Source organism: Eublepharis macularius, chromosome 6 (genome assembly GCF_028583425.1).
Source record: "Eublepharis macularius isolate TG4126 chromosome 6, MPM_Emac_v1.0, whole genome shotgun sequence".
Taxonomy (NCBI): Eukaryota; Metazoa; Chordata; class Lepidosauria; order Squamata; family Eublepharidae; genus Eublepharis; species Eublepharis macularius.
Window position 1 is genome coordinate 42,848,567 of NC_072795.1, and position 25,134 is coordinate 42,873,700.

Genomic DNA, 25,134 nt, shown 5'->3' on the forward strand with positions numbered 1-25,134 from the left:
GGAAACTATTTACCTAGTTAAGGGAGGGGCTCATACCTCTCTTCCACTATCGTGATGCCACCCCTAGCTGAATAGGTGAAGGTTATGCGTTATGGACCATGGAACTCGAACGAACCAATAGCAGACAGTAAAATTGGCAATACAAAGTTAATAACATGTTTTAAAAACATAGTATTTGTTTACAGATAACAGAAAATTATTCCATTCTCAAAGAATTACCTTTTCATCACCTTTGCTTAACAGTGTATGATCTGAAGGTGTAAAATGAGCATCTCTCAAGAGTGAGCTCTCAAAGTAGAATGGGGTGAATCTTTTACCTGATTAGTATTTATACTCAGACTTGTATATGTTGCTACTTACTCTAAGCCCTGAGGTTGGGGCACACTACAAATCCAACACGTCTTAATAAATTAATCACAATATTTTTCTTTCATAGCAATTGTAGAATCATGTAGCAAAAGTTCAAAATCAGTTTTAAAAGTGTGTGAGTTAACACCCATAATCCCAAACTTAATGCTACAAACATCTTTTTCATATGAAATGTTTCAAATTTTTATTAAACAAAAGTATTCATAGTAAGACAAACTATCCAACCAGAGGTATGAGTTATCCAAGTAATACATTGTACATAGTTCATAATAGCATGATGCATCTCCTCCTCCCACCCATTCCATCTGGTCTATAAACATTACAAGGAAAACAATTTTGCTTGTCACAACTTAACCACTGGCCTATATTTCAGTGCTAACTAACGTTTATGCAACGTAGCTAGTTAACATCAATGAGTGCAGTAAACATCTACTTTAACAAGTAAAAAAAAAGGCAAAAACTAGCTTTTGAAGGGCTTAATGGTTATTGACTGTGTAAGAAATCATCTCATGAAAGCAGATAGGAAGCTGGATCATCTTCAATTAGCGCCATATCCTACATGTATTATCCTTGCTCCCTAGAAGAAGAATTAATAGATTAACAATGAATTTCATTGGTATAATATTTACTCTATCTGATTCAGGAGTCCTGGTCCCTCTGTGGATAATAAAATCAGAAAAGCAGGGCCAGATACAAAAAAGAGAGAAGGTTCTGCATATGCAAGAGAAACCCCAAAGTATGCAGGAAAATATTACTTCTCCCTCACACATACACTAATACTGGGAAACTCCCTTGTAAAAAGGGAATAGTCCAGTCTGCAATATGTGTCAGGGATCCCTCAGTCCTATGAAGTTGGACACCTTATATACTAATAGCCAAGTGGCCCTGATCTGAGGTTACTTAAACCCAGAGACCAAAGCCATGAACGGATAAGAAGGCTTTCACGGCCAGAGAACGATGGTTGTTGTGGATTTTCCGGGCTGTATAGCCGTGGTCTTGGCATTGTAGTTCCTGACGTTTCGCCAGCAGCTGTGGCTGGCATCTTCAGAGGTGTAGCACCAAAAGGTGCTAGCACCAAAAGGATAAGACAGATCTTCCTACATCCTTGAAAAATGCCCTGGATTTGCCAAAAAATCTGAAATCTAAAAAAATATAAAATGATAAAAGGATCCCCTGTAGCTAAGAATCAGATAACGCTCAGTGGCCATTGTTAAGCAACCATATCAATATTCCAGGCTTAGTTTCTGTCAGTAAAAGGCAAGGGGAGGCAGGGACCTTTCCAGCTGTTTGGGCCTTTGAGGAAGGACTTATTTGGACCAGGCTCAGAAGCAACCATCTGATGACTTGATACCTCATGACTTGCATGACTCACCCAGACCCAGCTGCTTGCTACTGTTCAACAGCACTGCCTCCCACCAAAGCAAGTGTAGTATAATGGTTAGAGTTTCAGAGTAGGATGTGGGAATCCCCAGGGGAATCGGGACTGGATCAGTGCTGGGTGGGGGAGACTTCTCCCACCCAGCACCGACCCAATCCGGGCAGTTTTGGTCCTTATCTGGGCTGTTTTGGCCCCAATTCCAGCGGAAATGGGCCCAAAATGGCCGAAAGTGGCCATTTTGTGTCCTTTTGGGCTGGGATCGGGGCCAAAACAGCTGGGATCAGGTCGGTGCCAGCCAGGGGAGGGTTCCCCCACCTGGCACTGACCCAATCCAGGCTATTTCAGCCCCGATCGAGGCCAAAATGGCCCAAAATGGCCAAAAGTCAGGTGGGCGTGGCCACCTTACAGTGACCTTTTGGGGAAACTGCCCGAACTGTGTTCCAGCGCATTCCCCCTCCAAATGAGCCCTGTGAGTCCCAGATTGGAATCACCATTCTGCTGTGGAGGAGCACTGGGTAACTTTGATACAGTCACATATTCCCAGCCTAACCTACCTTTTAGGGTTGTTGTGAGGTTAATAAGGAGGCAAGGAGAATGATGGAAGCTGCTTTGGATTCCTATTGTGGAAAAAGGCAGTATGCAAATGAAGTAAATTAAGAAATATAGTTGAAGATGCAGGGCAGATAAAAGGTAAATTGTTCAGTGGGATTGAAGGAGAGAAGGACATAGGGAAAGGTGAACCTATGGAGGCTGCCAGGAGGAGGGAAAGAGGAAAAAGTGGGGGGAGGGAATATAGGGAAAAGTGAAGTACCTCCCACAAGTCCTTGCAGGTTCCCCACCATGCACTTCTCCCTCACACATACACTAATACTGGGAAACTCCATTGTAAAAACGGAATAGTCCAGTCTGCAACACGCATAATGTTGCATAATGCTGGCTCAACATTATGCAACTATGTCATAGGAGACAGGTTGCTGGGGGGTGGGGCATAAAGACAGGTGAGCAAACAAAGATGGGTGGGAAGGAGAGAAGGAAGCAGGAAAAAGGGGAGGGGCTGTGGGAGGCAGGAAAGGGAAAGAGATGGTGGAGGATTGGAAAATAAAAAGCCCCCCTCACAATTCTTTTTGGGTCCCCCACTTGTCTGTTCTAATTGCTTGGAAAACAGCACCAGAACTCAATGGCTTAAGAAATGGAGAGCAATGCCTCAATAAGGTGGGACAGAGAATAGGTGAAAATTTATCTCTTAAATCTTTTGAGGTACAGGTGATGCTAGAGAATGACTCCTATCCAATTATAGCCTAGGGATGCCTGCAAAGCTGGGATGAGACTGGGCTTTGTGTGGGCATCCTAAAGCTGAGAGCAACTGCTGGGATAGTCTTCTGTGCCTCTTCTAACATAGAAGACGTGTGATTGCTACTACCAGCCTACAGACATATTGGTTGTCCAAACAACCTCAGAAACCAAGGAACCTCAGCAGTGATGGAATGTATTGGTGTGAGGGCCAGACTCAAACAGTCTGGGGCACTCGGAGTGCTGGACATGGGGGAAACTATAAGCAACTGACAGGAGGTGATAGTCTTAGAGGTGTGAAGGATGGGAAGGGCCAATGGTGGTAGAGAAGTTAAGAGAATGATGTATGATGAGATGAATTGGATCCCCAATGGAAGAGGGGGGCAAGAAGGTTGAAAGGCGAAGGCTAGAGAGAGAATGGGGACTGGAGACAAAGCCTGGAAATGAGGTGAGGCAGTTAAGGAATACTGGAAAACAGTTGAAGGGTGACGGAAGAGGAGGAGAATAAAAGAAGTAAAAGATAGGGAACTAAGAAAAAGGAAAGAAGTGATGCTGTGGCGTAAGAAAGGAGGGAGGGTGCTAAGTATGTGAGTACAGAAAATATGTAAAGTGAGTTTGAAGAAATGAGAATGGTGGAACGCAATGGAAACTCTTGGGAAAGGACCGCAGAGGAAAAAAGGATAATGGGATGATAAGAGGGAAACAAGAATGGTGGAGGTTGGGGAGAGGATCAGGAAGCAAGTAGTGGAGGGGCTTTTGTAGGGAATGGGGAGAGGAAAGATATGGAATTACATGTGGGATTTGAGGAGAATAGAGGATGCTGTGGGAATGATGATGTGATCATGTGGAGGGGAGGGAAGGAGACAGAATGAAAGGGAAAGGCAAAGTGGGAGAAAGAAGTGAGAAAAGAACGCATTACTGAAGGAGAGCAAACATTTAAAGCAAGTGTAAAGGGATTGTTTTTAGCTGTCTCCCCATCACCTTCATAATTCATACCCCATACTACAATTTATACATAAGGCTGAATTTCAGGGTTACATGAGGAGCATTTGGATTTGGACAATGGCCCTAATTGAATGTGTGGTGTGTCTCAGCCACTCCGGTGTTCCCTTCCTTCTCTCTCTCCTCCACTCCACCTCATTTGAGAGCACATCTTCTTATCACATGGGAGAGATTGCATCATCTTTATACCTTGTCATATAGCTGAATATTAGTGCCATTGTATCTTTATTACAGAATGATGTACCACACTCCTATACATTGGAAACCAAGCCTCAGGTGGGTTTGTGATTGGATTTGGAGAACCGAGGGGGCAATTAAGAGCATGTTAGGGAATAATTTTATAATTTGATATATTTTTTCTTTAGCGTGCAACAATAAATGAAGAACATAGTATGAATGCAGTACTGGGTCTATTGCAATATTTGCAGTTTATCACACAATACTTGAGGTAAATTTTGATCCAGTATTTTACCTAGAATATTTCTAGCTCTTTAGAATGGACTATATTATATTAAAAATTTCCTCCCTACTTCTTCTTTTGTTACAGCTCTAGATAAAACATTGGGAGCATTGCATGATTGGTTTCCATATGTGTGGGTGTGTTTGATCATAAATTGTTTACAATTGACCACTGAGGAAGGCCTAAGGGCCGAAATGCGTCTGGTCAGTTTTGCATTGTACCTTGGTCTATTTGTGTTGGTCAGTCATTGCACTGACATCATCTGTATCTTGAGATGTTTTAGCAAGTTTTAGAGTGTATATATATGTAGCCTGCCATTCAGGCCTTATGTTTTAAACTTGTTTTGTTACAAATTTCAAACAATGAGTCCCAAAACTTTTATTCACTGTGCTGGATCAATAGTATTTACATCCATCTCTCCCAATAGAAATCAGCTTTCTACTTCCCACTAGCTCAATGCAACAGCTTCCAGCACCATTGCAACTAGTTGTACCACATCTTTTCTTGGGGAAAAAGTGTTCTGGTTTAATAGTGGGGTTTACACCTAGGTGCAGATGGTTCCATATTAACATGTAATCCAATCAAAGTTACACCAGTGAATCAACAGGCTTAACTTGAATTAACTTCTCTGGCAATTCCTGTTAAAGGATCTCAACTAACAGTTTTGTTAGTAATGCAAGTTTCTATCCAAGAAACTTAAAGGTAACCACTGGATTAATGAGATACTGCTAAAACATATTTAGGTCAGATTTGAAAGCAGCTATAGAATCTCCAGGCTTCTTTAATGCATCCTCCCATTAAAATGTCAAAATACTAGGACAAAAATGATATAGCCAATTGTTCAACTGCTGTACTGTTCCAAATCAAACTTCCACTTATTTAATCCTGAGTTCTTCACACCACTGTGTGGATCTCAGCCTATTTAACTAGCCTAGTAAAAGAATATGCCATGGACGCAACAGGATAGTTCAGTCTCAGCAACTCCACTAATTCCTCACTGCTTTTGCTGCATATACCATCACTGGTCTAAAATCCCATAGTCAGAAAGACCATTTCTAGTTGAAGCATTATTTACCTGTAAGCACTACATTGCCTTTGTAGTTGAAAACACATGAAAATATCTCATCTGTGTGGCCTTCTAGTATTTGAATGCATTGTCCTGTCTGAGGATCCCAGAGCCGAGCCGTTTTATCACTGCTGGCTGTAAGGATACGACTGCCTTGAGGATTGAAGCAGATCTTTTAAAAGAGAAAAAAATATTTTTTTTAAAAGGTGAGAAAGGCACATCACATTCTTCCAGTTTGTCCACTATGACTCATGCAGACCCTGTTGGCATGCTCAGTTATCCTGGGATAACAGATCCTGAATTCCTTTTGGCCTTTAATTTGTTTATATGCAGATTAGTTAATTCAACAATGCAGGAGTTGTTATGACTGGCATTGATAAAATTGACTTTTTTTTTAAAGGAGTGGGAACGGCAACAAGTATGGAATATAGATTTATGGGAAACAATTATGCATTTTGAACATTAAGTTGACCCCTGTACAAATATAGTAATGGAACAGATACAGAAAATTACTGAACAAAAAAAAATTGGATAGTGGTGTGTGTGTATATAAAACTACTTATAAGAAGAAGGAAGATGCTATACTTGTATCATATACCTGTGTCTGCCTTGTATTCATAAAACAAAACGTATTCATAATTTTTTTAAAAGATTAATGCCGCAAGTTCAGCATCATATCACAACTCTTGACAGACTCTGCAATCTCACCCTTTGTTACTCAGGTCTATATCCCACCAAAATCACTCACACACATCAGTACACAATTAATGGTAGGATTTTACCCTCAAACTACATGGATACAATTTCTCAATTAGTATTTTCATCAGAGAACTGTAAATCCCTGCACCACACTGGGGTTCATACAAGAATAAAACACTACAAGGAAAAAACAAAGGGTGGAATTGCTTCCCTGGACTGTTCTCAAGTGGAAACAGATTTTTATAAACAAGCAGAAGTTCTAAGATTAAATATGCCAGAATCTCATAAATTAGGGACATTGAAAAAAATCTACAAAAGCATATCACTTACCTTTGAAATTTCTCCTCCATGACCTTCAAGCTTTGCAATACATTTTTTGGTTTCTGCATTGTAAACTCTTGCTGTTCCTTTCGTGGAGAAAGAAATCAAATTAGTACAGTGTTTCCCTGTTGTGAGCCTTCCATCTCAACAGCGAGGACATAGTCCTAATTATACTCTTTTGTCAGAGACTTTGAAGGGGACACAAGAAACCAAGGTATAGAACTTTACTAACATAATGTTTATATCAAGCATGTTCAGAAGTCTCAGGAGCTCTGTGCTAGTTACATAAATGGGACCAAAACAGATTAAAACATTATGGCCCCTTGAGGAGGGTGTCAAAGACCACACACAGCAAAGACCATAAAATAGCACACCATGGGGATGGCCCAATTGTGTGGAAAGGCTCCATGTTAGTGCTTTCCTTTTTTAGCATCTGTTGGTGCCACCATGGAGAATTTCTACGTTGCTTGGAGATATCCATATCCTGAACCAGTTCTCATCATCTTGCTAGAGTGTTGCTGCCCCAAAGCATTTCTCAGTGGCTTCTAAATGGGGGCCTTAATATTCAAATGAGCCTTGAGGGACATAAGAAGCAATTTCCCACATAAGTTATTGAGAGTCTGTATTGCCTGTGGATTATTATTTGAAGGCATCTTACAGCACAAAAAAGAAGAGCTATTTTGTTCACACACAGCTGCTCTTTCAGCCATCTGACAAGATACAAAAGACATTTTAATAGATGGATTAATTTACGTACCATCAGCTGAGGCAGTTGCAATATGCTGCCCAGTGTAATCAAAACAAACATCTAAGACTTCATCATTATGACCTGTTAAAGTTGCCACACGTTTGCCAGTCAGAGCATTCCACAGCTGTAATTTAGACAGAGCAGTAAGCAACCAAGTAGTAAAATAATTGCAGGCAAAACAAAAGCTCTTTTGACAAAACTGTTTGATGCTTATGTCAATCATTATAGCTGTTATTCTATATGTGTATATAGCTGGCACAGGGCAGAATAACAAATTATTTGCATTAAATCATATCAAAGCAACTCAGATATTGAATGGAATTTATTTTAATTCTAGTGGCTCTTTTGCCATCTGGTCAAGATCAATTCTCCAGATGTCAGTAAATACTAACTCTTCCTTTTCACACCAGGTTGGCCTGCAGGATTTCAGTTTGGATGCTCTTAGGGCTTATGGTGCAGACAAAACATATTTCAGCTGAATGGAAAACTGGATAAGAAGTTAGCCAACAGGGAGTGAAAGGGAATAGTGATTTTGGCAATGATTACCATGCTAAAGTGATGGGCTTCCTGGAGTTTTGATGTGTAGATCTTCAACAAAAGATCTTTGGATCTAATTCCAAGTAGAAATGAATTAAACCCTTAACAAGACAGAAATGTAGGAATAGCCAAACTGCTGACATTAGCTAACTCACAACAGGAAAAAACATGTTCTGATAGCCCTATGATTATGCCAGAGCTCCTGTAGATGATGAAGCAATGTGTCATTAATCCATCATGAATCCATGGTTTGCTTTCAAATGCTGAATGTAATAAATAAATATTGATCATGTCATGCCTCTTTGACACATGTTGAGCAGCATAGGACTAAAAATTTCAATAGTATTTTCCAATTATTGATATCAATACAAATACCAATAAACAAGTACTCATTAAATGATTTTCAGATATGCCAAGTATTTAAATGTTCCACTTTGTACATTAAGAGAAGTTCTGTTATTTATTTAGTAATGTTTTGTCCAGGTTAACACAAAATATTTGACAGTATTAGGGTGGGGGGAGGGGAAATTAAGAGTAACTCATATATATCTGTATAAAGGGGGAAAATATTTCTGAACCCAGGTGCCAAAATACAGAAATAAGTTGACAGTCATGGTTCATTTAAAACTGAAACATACCATGGACAGCTACATACTAAATGTACATATTTTCCAAGAATCCCACTTTCTTACCATGCATGTTTGGTCAATTGATCCAGTCACAATCAGACTACAGTCCCAGTTAAACTGTGCACTACTTATTCCTGCCCGATGGCCTATTAAAGTATGCATTTTCCTATCAGAAGAGGGAATAAAAATTCAAAGGGTGTACCTGCTTCAAACCCAGGATACATACATACCATATACTTTTGATCTCTATCTGCCAAACCTACCTTTCCAGACATTTAGAAAAAAGAGCCAAAGGCCTGATATGCTCCATGTGGCAAGAGTATTTGCCACAGATACACCAGATGATACAATATGTAAAGATACCTGGTAGATATCTACCAGGAATTTCCAGATTTTTGTCTCTCCCTGTCTCATAGCCCCTGCATGTTTGAATCAATAAATTTCAGCTTCACTTTATGATATTCCAAGTGTGAAACAGATCTTAGTCACACATATAAGATACAAAAGAAATTGTATCCTTCCACTCAAACACAATTCAGGGTCAAGACAGAATGATTCAAAAAATGAATACACTCTTGGTAAAAAAAATAATCATCTATCCAATGAATAGTTTCCTGTGCCCTAATGGAATATTAAGCAATAACGTTTATGATTGAATTATTACTTCTTATGGGACCTTTCTATTGTTTCTGTTGTCAAGATGACATAATACAATTCAGATTCATCCTAAGTAGGCCTAGCTATGCTGTTGTTTCTTACCAATAATGGAGAGGGTATCTTTGGAGACCTTGGTTAATAGCTGCCAAGTAATCAGGACAGGATACAGCGAGATGGACCGCTGTCCTGACTCGTTATAAAGCATCACTTAAGTTTTACCATAACTGCATACATGCCGCCCTGCAGAAACTGCCTTGAATGTAGGATAAGGAAAGATTCATTTCTAATTAATCGATTGATTACAGCAAAATGTATCATCTACCACTGCTTTAATATAATGCTTCATATTATTAATCATCATGCAGAAACATTATGTTAGGTCTTTGGCAAAAGGAACCCAGCTGTTGCTAAGGAGGATCACAGAGGACTAAAAAGGCTATCAAAAATCAAACTATGGCAGATGTGGAATCAGAAGTCTTTTGGACCCTTCAGAAACCCTTGTAAATGTTAATTAAAACATAATGCAGCACAAGGTTTAATATAGTACCTGCCCGTGCCAACATCCCACACAGCAACTGTATGGTCAAAGGAACCTGTGATGATCCTGTCACCTGTGGTGTTAAAGGATAACATAATAATCTCTGCAGTATGCCCCTAAAAGATATAAAAAGGAAAGTTCAGATATTTGCAAATGTAACGATATACAGGTCATCTAACACATACTTCAACATAGGTATGAGAAAGGTACACAGACCTTTTATTTGTTAAGTTAGGTATCCCAAGGAGGGGCATTAAATTCAATTAATTCAAGAAATTTAGGGTTTGGAAATTGAGAGCATAAATATTTTAGCTTCCTAAAGGGCATCAAACTTTGCTGCAAGTATCAGAAGGAGTCAAAGAGAGCAAAACCATGAAAGACGTAATGGATATTGCTGGATTTGAACCAGGGAGACCAGGTCAAATCTCCACTCAGTCAAAACTAGATGACTTGGGTCAGCCACTGCCTCTTAACCCAACCTACATCTCATGAGTGCTGGGGGTGATGGGGAGTATCTTAGACTGTGCATCTTAGGAGAAAAGAACAAAAAAATTAAATAAAAATAGCATTCTGCAGGGATAGAGGTATATCAGCTCTGAAAGTAGGCCCAGATTTTAAAAAACAGTAATTGTGAGAAAGCCACTGAGCATATTCTTCTACACATGCTTACAGTGAAATCCTAAACACTTATTCCCTTCTAAACCCATTGACACCAACAGGACTAGAAGGGTGTAACTCTGCTAAGGATTATATTGTGAGTGTCATACCTTGGTGCACAGATGGCATGAGAGCACTTTTATCTGAGCCAAGAGAAGTATTGGGAGAAGGTGGTTTCACTTTACTGCTCAGATTCTGTGTGAGAAGAGATTTCTCTGCCTTGCTAAACAGGATAGCTCCATTTGGTAACAAGTAATCTAGAAAATAAGCTATAAGGCAGTAAATAGGACCTTCATATGTCTAATCCTAGACACTAATAGGTCTTGAAGCAATTTTATAGTACATCTAAGTACTGAGAACATATCAAAGTATATTATGATGATAAAACCATGTTAATTAATAAAGAAGTCCATTCTATCATATAGTAATAATGTATTAAATTAGGTAAAATGGGGTATTTCATTAAGTCACAGCTTCTGGTCTTCCTTTATGTTTTCTTACTGCATTATAGTTGCTAAGAGATCTGATCACTGGGAGCAATTATAAGCCTTTAATTTTTGCAACAGATACTTAAGAAATGCACTTATGATAGCTATTTCAATTAGAATCTACAAAAGCATCAAACTACCAAAACCTGCTACCCACTGTTAATGTGACCACTTCTTCACCGTTCTGTATGTCCCATAGTTTAGCCGTGGTATCCATACTTCCTGTAGCAACCAGGGTACTTTGAAGATTAAATGACAAGCAAACCTGTTACATAAAAGAGGAAAGAAAAATCTTTAAATAAATCCTTGGATTTATTATTATTTCCTTGCTCCTGAACAGAAAGTATATAATGGGAAGGTGATGGCACAGCTTCTGTGGAAAGCTGGTTGTGGGCCAATGTCAAGGAGAGTTAAGGGGTGAGGGCAAGGTGACAGAAGACACAGGCACTATTGTAACAAAAGTTCACAACTTTATTGGTTACAGCTTCTGGAGCATTGGTGCCATATACAGCATGGATTCCAAACATCAGCCAACCTGCTGGCTGGCCAATGACCCCCTTACACCTTCAGCCTGCCTGCTGAAGGAGGAAATCATGGGATGACGGGCTGTGGGATTCCATATGGGCCAAAACCTCTGCATGGATTCCCCCTACCACCTGGGAGTGAGCATGCCTTGACAGCCCCTGACTGGCCTTGTTCCTCCAATACTTCACCCCCAAGATCTCTTAAGAAGATCCTCAAGTATGGGGAAACTGAGCTAGTGGCCCTGATCCCCCCTGCAAAAGAATCCAGGCCCAATGCCAAAACTGCTACTCCCGAAGTTGTGACAAAACAGAATAGCCGATAGCATAAAACAGGAATGTTGTAAATTCCAACAGAGACGTTGGCAACAATCCCTAGAATGAGAGTGGGATGGATAGCCTTATTTTAGTCATTTGACTTCTAGGGAGAATTCAGGCTTGATTTGATGTAGAACCCATTATTTGTCATTTGGGCCATTCATGGCATCCATAAAACTCTCCTCCAGCACCACTATTCAAATGAATCAATTTTCTTCTTGTCAGCTTTCTTCATTGTCCAACTTTCACATCCATATGTAGTAATGGGAAATATTATAGCATGAATTATCTTGATATTGGTCCCCAGTGACATATTCTTATTCTTAAGGATGTTTTCTAGTGCCTTTATGGCTACTCTTCCAAGTCTCAGTCTCCTTCTGACTTCTTGGTTGTAGTCTCCATTTTGGTTGATGATTGAGCCAAGGAATAGAACATCTTTAATATTTTCAATTTTTTCATTGTTAATCTTAAATTTGTGTAATTATTAAGTAGTCTTGACTCTTGCCTTCCTAATATTCAACTGTAATCTTGCTTTGGCACTTTCTCCTTTAACCTTTATCAGTAGTCATTTCAAATCTTCACTGTTTTCTGCCATAAATGTGGTACCATCTGCATATCTCAAATTGTTAATGTTCCTTCCACCAATTTTCACTCCACCTTTATCAGAATCTAATTTAGCTTTCCATATGATATGTTCTGCAAATAGATTGTACAGATAGGGAGATAAAATACATCCTTTGCCAACTGGAACCCACTCTGTTTCCCCATATTCCATCCTTACTCTTGTCCAGAGTACACAGGTTGTGCATCAAAGCAGATGTTATTTGTGATACACCCATTTCTTTTAAAACCATCCATAGCTTTTCTTCATTTTTAATTAGTTTTTCATATACACACATGATTGAACACACAGTTGCACAACCTAAATCTTAGTGAATCAGCAGATTATAAATAAAATATATATTATATCATGTAAACCTTACAAGTTATTGGCTAACCAACCTGCTCAAGGAGATATAATCTTAAAACCTTGGCTATATATAAATGATTGTAGTAATTGCAGTAATGACACCAAGTTTAGTAATGACACCAATTTCGGATTTACTTCTAATTAATTCAGCTAAGGGCTCAATATTAATAGCAAATAAAATAGTTGTCAATCGACAACCTTGATGTGTGTTTCAGTTAAGCATTATCAAAGTCCACAAAATCCTATTTACCTGAAAATGTAAATAAGGTTACCTTTATAAAATGCAAAAAATTACCTTTAATATTAAATGCCTCAAAGAAACTCCTTTCAATGTAGTCAAATGCTTTTTTCACATCAAGTAGCATTACAGCCATTTTGACCTCTTTCTGTTCCACATAATTCAATATAGAAATAACTCTCCTAGTATTATTTGCCTTAATAAATCCAGTTTTGTCATGATGTACACAACATTATTCAGTCTGAAGAAGGGACCTTTGACTCTCAAAAGCTGGTACTCTAAAAATTTTGTTGATCTCTAAGGACTCAAATCCAGCTATTATTCCATCTGTTTGCTAGAATGGATGTAAAGATCTTGTAATCTACACCCAACAAAGATATTCGTCTATACGAGCTTGACTTTGTAGGTTCTTTACCTTTCTTATGGTTTAAAATTACTCTTGCCTGGTTCCATATAGCGGGTATATTACCTTTTCTTATGCAATCATTAAAAAGTTTTAAAATGGGAGTTAATATTACATCACACATTAATTTATTACTCTGCTGTAATGCCGTCTACTCCAGGAGATTTATTATTTTTTAGCTAACTGCTTCTTCAAACTCATTAATAGTAAAATCTCCATCCAGACTAAGCCTATTTTAAGGCTCTTAATCTAACCAGATGAAAAAAGTCTTTTTAAAAAACTCTGGAATATCTGATTTATGTAAGTCCTTATAAAAATGTGTAAAGACTCTTGACATCACCTCATCTGTTCTTGACAATCTAGATAACTGTGCAAAGAACACGGGTGGTATAATTTGACATTCTTGGTCACATGCAAGATAGTAGGCTAAAAATTGGTCTTTGTTTGATTTTTCAAAATATATTTGATTTGCTAAACTAATTTGCATACTAATTTCTGTGTGTTCATAATTTCTAGCTATTTTTTACATGATTGCAATTTGGTCTAAATATCAGTTCTTAATTTTTCTTTATCTAGTGTTTCTAAACCTTTAATATTCCTTATTAATTAATCTCTAGATTTCATGTATGTTCTTTTTACATGAACATATAGTTGTATTAATTGATGCATCCCATAGAGACATCAGAGATATCATTGATTTCAAAAAAATCCCTGAGTTTCTGTTTCAATTGAACCACATTTGTTTCCCATTTCAGCAAGTTATTATTTAATCTCCATTCTGATGTTTTACCTTTATTCTGTGCTAAATTTATAACGTATGCAACTGTCTGTTTCCTTCTGCTCTGGCCAAAAGGTGCAAAAGAAAATTTTTTGGCCAGTGTAGATGGAAACAGATAGTTGCCTTTATTCTTGGAGGAATTATTCCTATGGGCAGCAAATTGCTGTCAGGAGACAGTATTCAAATATTTTGGTTCCATAAGATATTCCCATATGATAAGCAACCTTGAGGAAGCACATGAAAATATGGACAAACTAGTGGCTGGTTTGTCACTGGGGAGTTGGAAGTTCTCGTTAAAAATTTGGAAGAAAACCATCAGAGACATCAGAGACTTCAACTACCTTTATTCTTGTCTGTGGAAATTTATATTATTCTGTTGAAAAATTGTATAGATGTAATTGTAAACATAATTGTAAACATAATTTTAGGATAGAGATTACTATAAACATTTTGAAATTCACCTAGCATGGTGGTCCTTTCATTGATTTATACAGTCATCATGGAGCAGCTAGACAAATATTTGCTGGAGGTTCTTTAGGCTGTTTCTGCATTGGGCAGGGAGTCCAATCTTTAATGGACTCAACTAGACAAGCGATATTGGAAATAATCTTTGCAGCCAAACGCAGCAGTGGCCATCATGTTAAAAGCAGGTTATGAGTCTAAGCTTCTGTGCTACTTAAAAGACTGATGGCCTAGCATTAAAAATTTTACACTACAGTCCATTATATGCAACATCATAGAGGTTCAGGGCACCATTTTAAACATTGCATGAAACATTGCATGGGAATTCCTTCTGCCCACTACCAAGTCTACATCAGTATGAAACTTTAAATTAAACTGCCTGGAAGGTTCATCTTGTTTGGAGTAGGCAGCAAGGTGCATCACTGGTATGAAGTAGCTGGTATGGAGGTGCATCACTGGTATAGAGTTCTTACTCTACAAGAACAAGAAATGGCAAATTTGCAGTGAGAACAGAGCTTGTTGTTTGAGGGTCTATGACAGCTGATGAGTAGGGCCTACACAAATGAATCTGACTCAGACTCTCCGTGAAGCTGATGTTTCAGAACTCTGTGATTTCATTACCTAAGAGTCTAGACATTACAAGAGACATGGAGCTGCTACTGCTTCTCGCTTGTAATTTCTAGATGAACACAACACAAGCCATGATATCTCACACTGTGCACACTGTCATATTCCTATTCCACATCATTGGCTATTCGTGGCAGGATGGGACAACACAGTATGCAAAGACATGACACATGTCAACCTGACATTATGAAGGAGAAGGAGACATGGGATGACAACTCTATGACTTGTGTTGCCAAGTAGGCCCCCTCCCCTGCTTTGAAGCCTGCTATGAACTGTGCTAGAGTTTCCTGCGTTGCTGTTTTACTGCTGCACCAAAGATTGCTTTGCACGTGTGTGTGTTCTGATACACGTGTCAGTTTCCTGCCTGCGTGTCAATTACCCTGCTGCTGCAATAGACTGTGTAGTTTACTGACTCCATGTTTGGGTAACTGCACAAAAGGACTCTCTTTCTGGGCAGCCCTGCCCTGACCTGTATCTGGACTTCCCAGTGTGTGTATTGGACTGTGTTACAAGTGTTCCCCGTGCATGCATTGCCATCTGCCACGGACCGTGCCTGTTCCCTGCTTTGGACTGTGTTTTAAAGTGCTGTTCCCCCTGCCTCCATGGAAGCCTGCCTCATATGGGCCCAAGCCGCTGCTAGCAGCCGGGCGCCAGCCGGGGAAACCTCCAGCGAGCCTGGCTAGGCGCTCCCTGGTCAGTTCCCGTCTGGAGCCTCCCGCGAGCCGGTCGCCGAGCTTGCCCTCGCTACCGGGCAGCCTGCTATCCAGCCCTAGCTATGCCCAGCCGGCATCCATGTTCTCAGGCACCCAGAAGACCCAGAGGAAGAGACTGCTTTGAGAAGCCATTTCGGCGAAGCGGGCACACCACGTCCGCAGCGAGAGCCCCTCGCCCCGCTCTGCATATCTTAGGAGCCGCCCCGGAGAAGGAACTAAGTGCCGACCATCCCAAGCACTTAAAGAATGCATCTCAAAGAAACCTCCGCATTCCAAAGCTGATGACATCAGGACAAGCCCTGTCCGCTGGAACATCCTTTCAGCCCACTTGGATTTCCCCCTCCCTCTTTTGTCCCCTCTTCCTGAGGTGTCACTTATCACAATCTGATTACCAAAGTGGCCCATCCAAGCCATTCAGTAGCCCATTAGACCCTTTGTTTTAATCTGTGAGAACCACCAAGTACAGCACCAGCCCCAGGGTACGTTTTGGGGTATTTAAGCTGGTCTCCCAGACCACTCGGTGCTCAGGCCATTCCCTATCCAGACCTCCTTGCTGTCCGTCTGTGGTCCCAGTGCTGGCATTGGGCCACCCTCGCTGCCGTGTCTCTGCTTCGCTCCAGGATAAGTGAGTATTCCCCCTATCATCGTTGGGAACCAGCTAATGCGAACGTCTCTGTATTTCCTGCTCTGTATTTCTTAGACCTTGTATGTTCTTTGTATGATTGTGCAAGCTAGGCTTACGCTACACTCAATACACGTGTTTGGACCTTACTCCTTGTCTGCCTCTTTTTCACTAGAGTGTCTGGGATCGGGACCTCCGTAAACATAGGTTATGATCCTCGCTTAATATTAATAGTTACAGACTGCTGCAGCTAATTCCCCATTATAATAAAGAGCAGTTCTGGTAACAGTTTACTGGTGGAGAATGCGGGCATAACCCGGTTCGTGTGAATGCACGTGAGTCGACACGCGTGTCTTCAGCGAACTGACTTAGAGGAAAATTTTCCGGACCTCAGTGTAAAGAGCGCAATTTTAGCTCAGGGAATTAAAAGTGTGAGTGTGTGTGGCTCTAGCGAGCATTTCTATCTTGTGGGTTGGCTTTTCCCCATTTCCTCCTTCAGCCAGCTTTGGACTACTTGCCTTTTGTGGTGCACCGCGAGGCCCTCCAGCCGTTATAACCGGTGTACTGTGGGTGAGGACCTCTGAACTGGTGAAGTTCCTGGCCACCTTCCGGACCGCCTAAACGCGTCTATGTGGGTGGGATCCCAGAAGTAGGCTCTATAGATATATATATCCTGAAGCAGCACATATAAAACTATCTTCCGCCCTCCCCCGTCTCTCCTAAGTCCGTCCAAACCCCCGTTCCTGCCAGCACTTAGGCTTCAATCCCCGCTCCGGAGGAAACGTGAAGGGATCGTTAGTCCGTTTGGTTGTTCAGTCAGTTTAGCTTTGGGAATCTAAAGCCAGGTTCCTGAAGCCCCGCGGCAGCCGGCCGCACCGTGCTTAAGAGTTTTAAGTTAGACTCTTGGGCGCCTTTCCGCTTGCGAGTTTTAAGTTAGACTCGTGGGCGCACCTCGCTTGGGAGTCAGTGGGACTCTTGGGCACACTTTTGCTTGGGAGTTGTTAGAACTCTTGAGCGCACCTCGCTTGGGAGTACCGTAGCTTTACTCCTGGGCACTTTCGCTTGGGGACTTGCAGAGGCAGTCCTTGAGCACATTTAGTCTTTTGGTCGAGGCTTGGAGACAGTTTAACCGTTTGTCTCTGAGCGTGAGGCCTGGGGACACTTTGAGTTTAGTTCTTGGGCAGAGAGCTTGAGAGCATTTGTAGCTTCTGAGCAGAGGCTTGGGAGCATTTCTGGTTGCCTGAGCAGAGGCTTAGGAGACCCCTTAGTTGCAGTTTCCGGGCAGAGGCTTGGGAACACTTTTTGGTTTTCTGAGCACATAGGCTTGGGAGACCCCTGAGCTTTGGTTTTCCGAGTAGAGGCTTGGGAGACCCCTGAGCTTTGGCTTCTAAGCAGAGGCTTGGAAGCACTGAGCGTTTTTTGGTTCTTGGGCTTAGAGAGCTTGAGAGCACCTTCTGAGCCAGTAAGCGTTTCCTGGTCCCGTGGCTTGTAGGCAAGCTTGAAACGGGAATAGGAATTTTTCCTTCTCCCCCGGTGGAGAAGAACCGAGTGTAGAACCCTTAAACATCCCCTTGTGAACCTAAAAGTAGAACCTTAAAACCCCCTGGTAAAAACCCTTGAGGACCTGAGGGAAGGATAAACCTCCCAAAAGAAACATAGAGAGGAAGAAGTTGTTAAAACCCTTGAGCAGCTTTAATCACCCCACCCCTGGTGTCGCTGATCTACTCTTTAACCTCCCCCGAGATCAGCCTTAAACTAAAAAGTAAAAATGTACCGGGCAAACCCCACCGTGCCCCGCCTGGAGAAGTGGCTAGTTAAGAAGGGAGATTGCCCTTGGGAAGCAGGTTCCTTCAAGGGACCCGACCCACTCCAGATAGTTAGAAGTGCCTTCCAAGATTTTTGTGAGAAGGAGAAACCCAAGTCGAGCAAGAAAGACAGATACGGAGCTTGGGCACTTTTCACCGCCCTACAGGACAGCGTGTCCCTGATAAATAAATTACATATAGCGCAGGAAGATAGTGAGCAGGAGATAGAGAGGGTCAGAACAGCCCAGGACAGAGAGAGGAAGGAGCTAGAGGAAAAAGCAAAGAGAGAACAGGACGCCCTGCACCTAGAAATCCAGAGTCTCAGGGCCAAACTAGTCGAACAGGAGAGAGACTATGAGGAGAAAGCAGTTGAGTGGCGCGCTGAACGCGTCAATTTCATATTGGAAAAACAAGGATTAACCACTGCCCTTCAGGACGCCCAGCACAAGGCTGAGGCGGCCACCGCTCGTGCCGACATGGCTGAGCATGCAGTAATCGAGGGACAGGAAAGAATCGCTAAGCTAACCCATGCTGCCCAGTTCATGGCAGAGCACAATCACTCTAAGGTAACCTCCGCTGACCACTCCGCTTGTAAGAGGGAGCTAGAGGCCCTAAAGCAGCACCTGGGGATGCAGCAGGCCGTAATTTCCGCCGTGCATCCCGCAGCCCTCCTGGCCCTCCCCGAAGGTAGTACCGACAGTTGGTCACCTCCTTCGCCCCAGCCTGCGGAAGCCCCACAGCCCCTCCACCCAATAGCCACCAAGGAAATTGTATCCATGGACGAGGATGGCAGGAAAACAGACCGGGTCGTTAAGGAAACCCGCAATTGGAGGCCTGATGAGCTCCAAGCCATAGCCGACCGTATGGGACCCCTAAACCGGGACACAGCCATCCAGTGGTTCACCCATGTGACCACCTCCCAGCCCTCCGCTAGTGGTTCCGATGTAGCCCAACTGGCTCGCCAATGCGCCGCCCCTGAGATAGTTTCGGCCCTGAATGCCTATATCTCTAACCGAAGGTTAGCCACCCGCAGTCAGTACGGAGCAATTAAAGAAATTTGTGCATTCCTGTGGCCCACCAAGAGTTTGAAAGCCCTGTATATTGCGGAGTCCCAGAAACCTGGAGAGGACCCAGAGGCCTATTTAGCCAGAAAGCAGCTTCTTGCAGAGCTAGCAGACGAAGTGGACCTAGATGCAAGCGATGTACCCGACTTTGACGAGTTAGAATTCAGGAGAGCAGTCTTAGACGGACTCAATAGTACCACCCGCCTAGCACTGGCAGGAGTGGAGCCCGGGAGCATCTCATGGGGAGACCTGGAGGCTCGCATCAGAAGCATTGCTGGCCTGTTGCGAGAAACCGGCGCCATCCGCCATGTGAAGCCCCCGGCCTCTCGTAGGAAGGAGAGCGAGCCGATAAGTGCAGTCACCTATGCCAATCATGGCCCCCACTCTCAGTACCGACCACAGGGACGCAGCCCGTATCCGGAGGCAAGGGGAGGAATCCTAAGGGGAAGGAGCGGTAGCTTTAACCGGGGAAGAGGACCAAGGGACTACCACCCGGGAGTCTCCTTTGCGCCCGCCCCGAGTTACAGTTCCTCCTCCCAGCAAGGACCCCACGAGCCCCGACTACAGGATGCACCCATAGCCCCTTCTCACTCGCGAGCATCGCACCCGTACCACCACCAGGTCTACCCGCCTCCAGATCAGTCTAATGCTTGGGGAGCATCGCAGGGCGACCACGAGGGCTACCGGGACCGCGGCAGCACGCCCCAGTCCAGGGACTCCCTCCGTTGGGAACTTTGGATGCGCCTCAAAAACATTGGAGCGAACATGGAGCTCTTCGACGGAAAGCCCACGTCCGTTCTAATGAAGGCGATCATGGAGTGGGAAGACCAGCAGCAGCCCCCAGTACCTCCGTCGGCGCCCCCTTTGCCGCCAGACCCTCCCTTCTCGAGTCCCCCGATAGCTGCGGTTCGAGAACGCCCGAGCCCCAACAACCCCTTTAGAGGAAGCGCCGCTTCCACCGACCAGAGTGCAGGATCAGAATAGGGTTGCCCCGAGTCCCAGTCTCCCTCCGTGGGCATAGTTGCCAAACTAAAGCCGGACACATGGGGGAGACCGACAGTGAAGGCAGGGATCGGGACTCCCGGGGAAAAGAAGAAGCCTGCCACCCTCCTCATAGATACCGGAGCTTCACTTAATATACTCCGGCCCACCTTAGTTGCAAAGGGCACTCAGACCCCCACAACCATGCAGCTCGCCGGTTTTGGAGGCGGCACGCAGGAATCCCCGGTCTGGCAGGATATCCCCCTCTCCGTTGGGAACCTGGCCACCCGGATTTCAGCGTGCGCAAACCGGGGAGAAGATGATGGACTTTTGGGCATGCCATTTTTCCGTGCCGAGGGACTGACCATTGACTTAGCGAACGGGCTCCTGTGGCGCATCCCGGGAGGCCCAGACTTTGTTAATGCAGTCCATCGATGCGCAGCCCTCAAGGCCCCCCTTCCTCTCGCCCCCATCACAGGAGACCCCTGGGTTCAGGACTTTCCCGAAGTGTGGGTGACAGACAAGGCCGAGTGTGGGATAGTGAAGGGCGCCTGCGTCCTGATTGAAGGAAAGGACCCCCCTCCCCAACGACAGTACAAGTACCCAGCGGAAGCTGAGGCAGGGATAGCCAAGACCATAGAAGGACTCCTTGAGTGGGACGTCATACTCCCGATGCAGTCCATCTGCAACGCCCCATTGTGGCCAGTCCTGAAGGCAGATGGAGTGACCTGGAGAATGACGGTCGACTTCCGTGCCCTGAATGCTACCACCCCTCCAGTTGCCCCGGTTGTGGCCAAGTACAATGAGATCCTGACGGCCATTGCCGCTGGGTCCCGGTTCTACTCGGTCATAGACCTGGCCAACGCTTTCCACTCCATCCGGTTGCATGAGTCTTGCTGGTACAAGTTCGCGTTCACTTTCCGCGGCCAGCAATACGCATTCAAGCGGACACCCCAGGGATTCCACTCCAGCCCCAGCATTTGTCATGCCCATGTAGTTCAGATGTGGGAACGCCTCCAACCCTCCTCGAGGCCCCACGTACTGAGCTACGTGGATGACATTTTAGTCCACGCCCCCACGGAAGAATTAGCCCGCCAAATCACCAGGGAAGTCCTGGAACTCCTCCGCGAGACTGGGTTCAAGGCAAGCAGGGAAAAGGCCCAATTGGTTCAGACCAGCGTCAAGTACCTGGGTCTGACCCTGGGACCCGAGGGTCGCACCCCGGACGCCCAGCGAATGGAGGTCATTTCCAAGCTGCCTGCACCCACCGATGTCCCCTCCCTCAGAGCCCTTCTAGGAACTTTTAACTTTTCCCGAGACTTCATTGAGTCCTTTGCAGACAAAGCTCGCCCCCTTTATGCTCTCCTCAAGAAGAACACTCCCTGGGAGTGGGGACTGGAGCAACAGACAGCCTTAGCCGAACTGAAGCGCAGCCTGGCCGCGGCCCCGGCCCTAGCCCATCCAGATGTAACTCAGCCATTCTTTATCCAGTTAGCAGTATCAGACAAGAGCATAGGAGCCACGCTCACCCAGCAGCAAGTGGGAACCGCTAGAGTAGTAGCCTATGCCTCTCGCAACCTAACCGCAGTAGAGACTAAGTTTAGCCCATGCGAGAAGACATGCCTTGCTCTAGTTTGGAGTCTGACCCATTGGGAATTTATCATAGGAGGCTCTCGCACAATAGTTCAAACTACTCACACGCCCCTCAAATATATTCTGTCTGGCAAGATACAAGACGGACAAGTTTCAAACGCCCGCATAGCACAGTGGACCCTGGCCCTGGTCAACCGCGGAGTAGAATTTAAAAAGGAGACCACTGAGCCACCAGCCCCCTATGGCCTATTGGTAACCGGGACCGAGCACGAGTGCCCCCTTGACCTGCCACCACAGGTTGTTTGGCCAGTCACTTGGGGAGTCCCGCTAGAGGAAGCCCGACAGAACGGCTTCACATGCTGGTTCTGTGACGGCTCCTCCTTTCACGTTGGAGGCTCCCCTCGGACAGGCTACGGCGCCGTGCGAGTGAGCGACGCCCATACTCTCAAAGGTCCAGCCCGCCCCCATTCCAGCCAAGCGGCTGAGGTGCAAGCGCTTCTGGCAGTGCTTGAGTTTGAGCCCCCAGAAAGCCCACTTGCCATTTATACAGACTCGGATTGGACGGCCAAAGCCGCCACAGTCTGGCTCCCGGTATGGCAGAATCAGGGATGGAGAGCTAGCGATGGGAAACCCGTAGCCCACCTACAGCTATGGCAGCAAGTAGCAGCGCTCCTTCAGTCCCGCTCAGGCCCAACGCAGGTGACCCATGTCAAGGGACACCAGAAGACGAACTCAGAGACCGCTTACTGGAATGACCAGGCAGACCTCGCAGCCAAGGCAGCCGCCACTGAAAATGCTCCCCTACCGGAATCGGCCACCGATTGTCCCCTCCGCCCTGTCACCACTCGGGCACAAGCCCGCAGCCAAGCTCAGGGAGCCGCAGGAACACTAGACCTAGCACAACTGCAACTATCTGACCCAGAAATAACTGACCTCCTAGCCGCAGGAAGGGATCAGACAGGGAGACTCATGATCAGAGAAGAGGAAGGCATAGTTTGGGCAGTAGATACAGCCGGCGAACGCCATTGGGTAGTGCCCTTGGAAGTTAGGGCCGACTTAATTCAGTTTGTCCACGAGCAGGGACACCGAGGCAAGGACCTGACTCTGGAAAGGGTAAAAGAGGTTGGTTGGTGGCCTGGCATGCGCACCGAAGTAGCGCAATGGGTAGACAACTGTCTGTCCTGCGCTATGGTCAATGCAGACCCCACCGGACCTAGAGCTCCCCTCCAGCATCAGAGAATTGATGGACCCTGGGCTCGCATACAGATTGACTTTATCGGCCCCCTTCCCCCCACTGCTCGCGGCAATCGCTACTGTCTCACTGTCATAGACCCCTTTAGCAAATGGGTCGAAGCGTTTCCATGCAAGCGCAACAATGCAGCCACCACAGCCAAATTACTGTTTAATAATGTTTTCTCGCGATGGGGCATCGTGAGAGTCATGGACTCTGATTTAGGCTCACACTTCATCGGAGAAGTAACACAGGAGCTTTGTAAAGCACTGGGCATCCAGCAACGCTTCCACATAGCAGGCCACCCTCAAGCTTCAGGCGCAATAGAAAGAACCAACCGGACCCTCAAGGAGGCTCTCCGCAAGATGGTTCGCTCCTCCGGGAGAGACTGGGATGAAAAACTCCCCATAATCCTAATGGCCATTAGAGGCACTACCGCAGTTCACGGGCTAACACCCCATATGGTAATGACAGGGCGAAGAATGCAGCTCCCGGAAGCCTTCTGGCTAGATACGCAGCTCCCTTCCGATATGCAGCCCGTAGTGATTAATGACGCTTGGGTCCAAGACCTGCTCTCATCCATACACGCCGTCCACATGCAAGTGGCCCAGAAGTTGGGCACAGCTCAGAAAGATATGGACCGCAAATTAGGATGGGTCAGGAACCGCAGGCAGTGGGAAGAAGGACAGCTCGTTCTGTACAGGAAGTTTTCGCAAAAGGCGCACTCACTAGCAGCCAAATGGCAAGGCCCAGTCCCCATCACAAAAAGAGTCTCCCCAGCTGTCTATCAGGTAGCCATCCAGAGAAAGACAGGAGGAACTTGGCTAAAATACTTTCACGCCTCTCAATTAAAAGAATGGAAAGGGAAGCCGCTCCAAACCGCCCCTCCTGTGTACGACCCTGGGGGAGCCGCCACCAGCCCAGCCCCCCTCTGCCCAGTGATTCGCCAGATATCCCTTCACCCTGGGCCAGAGATACCCTGTGTCCCCTTAGACCAGACCTTTGTAGCTTTAGTATAAAAGAAACAGCAGAATATGCAGATGTAAGTGTAAATGTCAAGAGTTTTTCCAATTCTATTCTTTAACTTCATTAGGCGGGCCCCACAGTTGGGACCCTTAGGGAAAGACACGGCAATCAAAGCCAAATAGGATCACCACCGAAAGTGATTCTCAATTGGATTGTAAGCCGCATGTTCGGAAAAAAAATTGCACAGGCAAAAGAGATTTGCTGTGTGTGAAAGTGGTTGGAGAGGCGTTAGCCCAGAGGTGCATACATCCTTTCGAACATAGTGGAATCACCAAATAAGGTGATCCCTGTATTCGAAAATATATCACCCGCCGTGCTGGTGAAGATCCCGCATCTACGTAGATTCGGGGTCTCACCTGCCAGACCCACGCTTTCGCATGATGGTCGGCTTTGGCTTTGAGGGCCGTGCCTCCCCTGGAAAAGGATCCCCAAATAGCCCAACATCCCTTTTTTACTAATGTTCATATTCGTCATGGTGAGTTGCTGTACGGCGCCACCAGCCAGTACGCTTTAGTGCAAAAGTAAAAGACCCGCCAGTATTTTGTAAATATGTTACCCCTGGAATGTGTTATTGGGGTACGTTCGCCACGCACAAGGGGCAGCGTGCCTCATTTACATAGCCAGGATCCCCCGCGCCAAGATGACCCCCGAATAACCCAGACCCAGTGGCGCCCGCAGATCTCGGCCGCCTCCGCCACTTTTCGATAAACGCCGCCGAGCGCCTTCGGCTCCACTTCGGTCCTTTCCGCCAGCAGCGCCACTTCCATGAGGACTAGAACTGTGTGCCTGAAGCCCTTCTCGCCGCCTGCCGACCCTGCTCTGCGGATTGACGCAGACAGCAAGGGGGGGTGGAAGTGTGTTTTGGAGCACATGGACTAAGTTTGCTTGTTCTTGTATATATGCAACCCAGTCCAGCAGCTGTACTGCGGACTGAGCCGTCTGT

General features: G+C 44.9%; 1 protein-coding gene across 2 annotated transcripts in view; it reads right to left on the bottom strand.

Annotated features, from left to right (window-relative positions):
* Positions 1-527: 527 nt before the first annotated feature.
* The window catches only part of DAW1 (dynein assembly factor with WD repeats 1), a 40,587-nt gene continuing 15,980 nt past the window's right edge, over positions 528-25,134 (bottom strand). For both annotated transcript variants that reach the window (XM_054983202.1, XM_054983201.1), the window contains 7 exons: positions 10,997-11,104; positions 9,704-9,810; positions 8,563-8,665; positions 7,343-7,457; positions 6,595-6,671; positions 5,575-5,737; positions 528-946 (listed from right to left, as the gene is read on the bottom strand). In XM_054983202.1, coding sequence (XP_054839177.1) covers positions 912-946; positions 5,575-5,737; positions 6,595-6,671; positions 7,343-7,457; positions 8,563-8,665; positions 9,704-9,810; positions 10,997-11,104 — 708 coding nt within the window. In that variant the 3' untranslated portion in view covers positions 528-911. The remainder of the gene's footprint in view (positions 947-5,574; positions 5,738-6,594; positions 6,672-7,342; positions 7,458-8,562; positions 8,666-9,703; positions 9,811-10,996; positions 11,105-25,134) is intronic.